At 42.6% G+C, this 4,194-nt stretch overlaps 1 protein-coding gene across 1 annotated transcript in view; it reads left to right on the forward strand.

The window, feature by feature from the left end:
- The first annotated feature begins 601 nt into the window (after positions 1-601).
- Positions 602-4,194, forward strand: part of mpv17l (MPV17 mitochondrial membrane protein like) — a 10,980-nt gene continuing 7,387 nt past the window's right edge. The window contains exon 1 of the mRNA XM_045715868.2: positions 602-1,889. Coding sequence (XP_045571824.1) covers positions 1,568-1,889 — 322 coding nt within the window. The 5' untranslated portion in view covers positions 602-1,567. The remainder of the gene's footprint in view (positions 1,890-4,194) is intronic.

Raw genomic sequence — 4,194 nt, forward strand, 5'->3', positions numbered from 1 at the left:
CAGCCATGTCTCTGTCTGTATACCGTTTCAAGACCACCTCCTAGTGGTGATAGACAGCCATGTCTCTGTCTGTATACCGTTTCAAGACCACCTCCTAGTGGTGATAGACAGCCATGTCTCTGTCTGTATACCGTTTCAAGACCACCTCCTAGTGGTGATAGACAGCCATGTCTCTGTCTGTATACCGTTTCAAGACCACCTCCTAGTGGTGATAGACAGCCATGTCTCTGTCTGTATACCGTTTCAAGACCACCTATCGATGATAGTTAGGCAAAGACACTGCATTTATTTGAGCTCTAAGGTTTTATAAATCAAACTGTTGTCAAAACTTGTCATCATTGGTTAAAGCATTTCAGACAGAAACTCTCTTAGAAAACAACAAATTGTTATGCTTATCCAATGAAAATAATAAAAGTTGGGTTTAAATGTTGATTGCTCTGTGTTAGTTGTTCTATGTGTGCGCGCGATAGAGAGAGAGAGATTTGAAATGTATATATTCCTTTAGAACTTTTGTGAGTGTAATGATAACTTTTCATTTTTGATTGTTTACTCACTTGCTTTGGCAATGTAAATATATGTTTCCCATGCCAAAATAATATATATGAGAGAGAGAGAGAGCCGTGCGTAAAAGTACACGCCGGCCACCATACATGCGTGTAAAAGTGAAGTGCAGTGTCCAGTGCTCGCAGCTTCACAGATTTTAACAACACATTTGATTGGTCTAAAAACTAACCCGGGTCATTGAGATTTGTGGAGTTGTTGAAGCGCGCTATAAATCTGAGCGCCTCACGGGACAATCCTCTAGATTAGCGGTTGACGCACAGGATGGATTTCGTAGATAGCAACCTGATACTGTACCGTACTGGTCGGTATACAGGGACGGGTTGATCTAGAATGAAATGCTTTAAATGTAACGTATCGATGGATTTCGCTACTCTTCCATGATCAAATGAGTCCGTTGTTATAAGGATAGAATGTGTGTAGTCCTAACGGTTAAATAGGCTAGATGAGCTATGACCGGAGAGCTAAATAGGGACCTTTCCTGTTTGGATTCCAAAATGAAGAGACCCAACGTAATGGTGGCAGATTTGGTGCGTTACAACACTGTCTTGTGGGACCTTTGTGATGGAGCCGTTTTACTTTCTCATTAAAACAAGCAGATCTAAGAATGCGTAACAGTACTTTAATGGTTGGAAGTAACGTCTAAACCTTTTGGCTAATATTAATGTATTTTCGGGTTCTGCTTGCTCACTAACATCAGATAACAATCTCAGGTATACAAGCGTAGACTACATTTAGCTGGCATGCCAAGTGTGTGAATAGGAGGAACTTTAAAATATCTATCCCGCCATTGTGCCCTTGGATAGGGCACTTAACCTATAACCTGCTCCAGGGCCGCTGTACTGCCACTGACCGACCGGTGCCTCTCTCAACGTGTGTGTTTCTTCACCTCGGACGATTTGGAAAGGCAGAGGACAACTTTCCTTTTGAAGTTTCACCCAACAGTGGACTAACTACACAATTATATTCTACTCTGTTCTGTTGTCGTAGAACACCGCAGTTCAAAATGAACGTGTTGAAAATGAGGAAAGCCGTATTAAAAGAAGCGGTTAAACGGTTCCCATGGTTAGCCAACGTTACTCTGTATGGCTGCCTGTTTGCCGGCGGCGACTTCGTTCATCAGATGATCGCACAAAGAGAAGAGATGGACTGGAAACACACCAGAAATGTTGCCATAGTGGCCATCAGCTTCCATGGAAACTTTAATTATTTCTGGTTGCGGGCTTTGGAGAGCCGTTTTCCAGGAAAATCTCCCGGAATGCTTTTCCGCAAACTGCTCCTGGACCAAAGTTTTGCATCACCCTTGGCAACGAGTGTCTTCTACACAGGTAACGTGCATTTTACTGTGGAAAGTTTAATTGAAGTGTATCTATTGTAGCCTACAACAATTTTCGAATTTCCTACAGTGGCCTACATAGAATAACCTTATATATAGAAACAGACCAATGCGTCATGTCCATTGGGTAATAGGCCCATGCTAGGCTACTCTCCTATAGCCTTATAGCCTAACCCTATAGCCTAACCCTATAGCCTTATAGCCTAACCCTATAGCATAACTCTATAGCCTAACCCTATAGCCTTATAGCCTAACCCTATAGCATAACCCTATAGCCTAACCCTATAGCCTTATAGCCTAACCCTATAGCATAACTCTATAGCCTAACCCTATAGCCTTATAGCCTAACCCTATAGCCTTATAGCCTAACCCTATAACCTAACCCTATAGCATAACCCTATAGCCTAACCCTATAGCCTAACCCTATAGCCTAACCCTATAGCCTAACCCTATAGCCTAACCTTATAGCCTAACCCTATAACCTAACCCTATAGCCTAACCCTATAGCCTAACCCTATAGCCTAACCCTATAACCTAACCCTATAGCATAACCCTATAGCCTAACCCTATAGCCTTATAGCCTAACCCTATAGCCTAACCCTATAACCTAACCCTATAGCCTAACCCTATAACCTTATAGCCTAACCCTATAGCCTAACCCTATAGCCTAACCCTATAACCTTATAGCCTAACCCTATAGCCTAATCCTATAACCTTATAGCCTAACCCAATAGCCTAACCCTATAGCCTTATAGCCTAACCCTATAGCCTAACCCTATAGCCTAACCCTATAGCCTTATAGCCTAACCCTATAGCCTAACCCTATAGCCTTATAGCCTAACCCTATAGCCTAACCCTATAGCCTAACCTTATAGCCTAACCCTATAACCTAACCCTATAGCCTAACCCTATAGCCTAACCCTATAGCCTTATAGCCTAACCCTATAGCCTAACCCTATAGCATAACTCTATAGCCTAACCCTATAGCCTTATAGCCTAACCCTATAGCATAACCCTATAGCCTAACCCTATAGCATAACTCTATAGCCTAACCCTATAGCCTTATAGCCTAACCCTATAGCCTTATAGCCTAACCCTATAGCCTAACCCTATAGCATAACCCTATAGCCTAACCCTATAGGGTTGCCTAACCCTATAGCCTAACCCTATAGCCTAACCCTATAGCCTTATAGCCTAACCCTATAGCCTTATAGCCTAACCCTATAGCCTAACCCTATAGCCTTATAGCCTAACCCTATAGCCTAACCCTATAGCCTAACCCTATAGCCTAACCCTATAGCCTAACCCTATAACCTAACCCTATAGCATAACCCTATAGCCTAACCCTATAGCCTAACCCTATAACCTTATAGCCTAACCCTATAGCCTAACCCTATAACCTTATAGCCTAACCCTATAGCCTAACCCTATAGCCTAACCCTATAACCTTATAGCCTAACCCTATAGCCTAATCCTATAACCTTATAGCCTAACCCAATAGCCTAACCCTATAGCCTTATAGCCTAACCCTATAGCCTAACCCTATAGCCTTATAGCCTAACCCTATAGCCTAACCCTATAGCCTTATAGCCTAACCCTATAGCCTAACCCTATAGCCTAACCCTATAGCCTAACCTTATAGCCTAACCCTATAACCTAACCCTATAACCTAACCCTATAGCCTAACCCTATAGCCTTATAGCCTAACCCTATAGCCTAACCCTATAGCCTAACCCTATAGCCTTATAGCCTAACCCTATAGCCTAACCCTATAGCCTTATAGCCTAACCCTATAGCCTAACCCTATAACCTAACCCTATAGCATAACCCTATAGCCTAACCCTATAGCCTAACCCTATAGCCTAACCCTATAGCCTAACCCTATAACCTTATAGCCTAACCCTATAGCCTAACCCTATAGCCTAACCCTATAACCTTATAGCCTAACCCTATAGCCTAATCCTATAACCTTATAGCCTAACCCAATAGCCTAACCCTATAGCCTTATAGCCTAACCCTATAGCCTAACCCTATAGCCTTATAGCCTAACCCTATAGCCTAACCCTATAGCCTTATAGCCTAACCCTATAGCCTAACCCTATAGCCTAACCCTATAGCCTAACCTTATAGCCTAACCCTATAACCTAACCCTATAGCCTAACCCTATAGCCTTATAGCCTAACCCTATAGCCTAACCTTGGATGTGTGTATTTGTAAATGCTGAATGTGATGAATGGACTGCAGTGTTCTAACGTGTACTCGTTCAAAAGGTCATGTGCAAATGCACGAGGTTTGAG

Source organism: Salmo salar, chromosome 03 (genome assembly GCF_965601325.2).
Source record: "Salmo salar chromosome 03, fSalSal1, whole genome shotgun sequence".
NCBI classification, from domain to species: domain Eukaryota; kingdom Metazoa; phylum Chordata; class Actinopteri; order Salmoniformes; family Salmonidae; genus Salmo; species Salmo salar.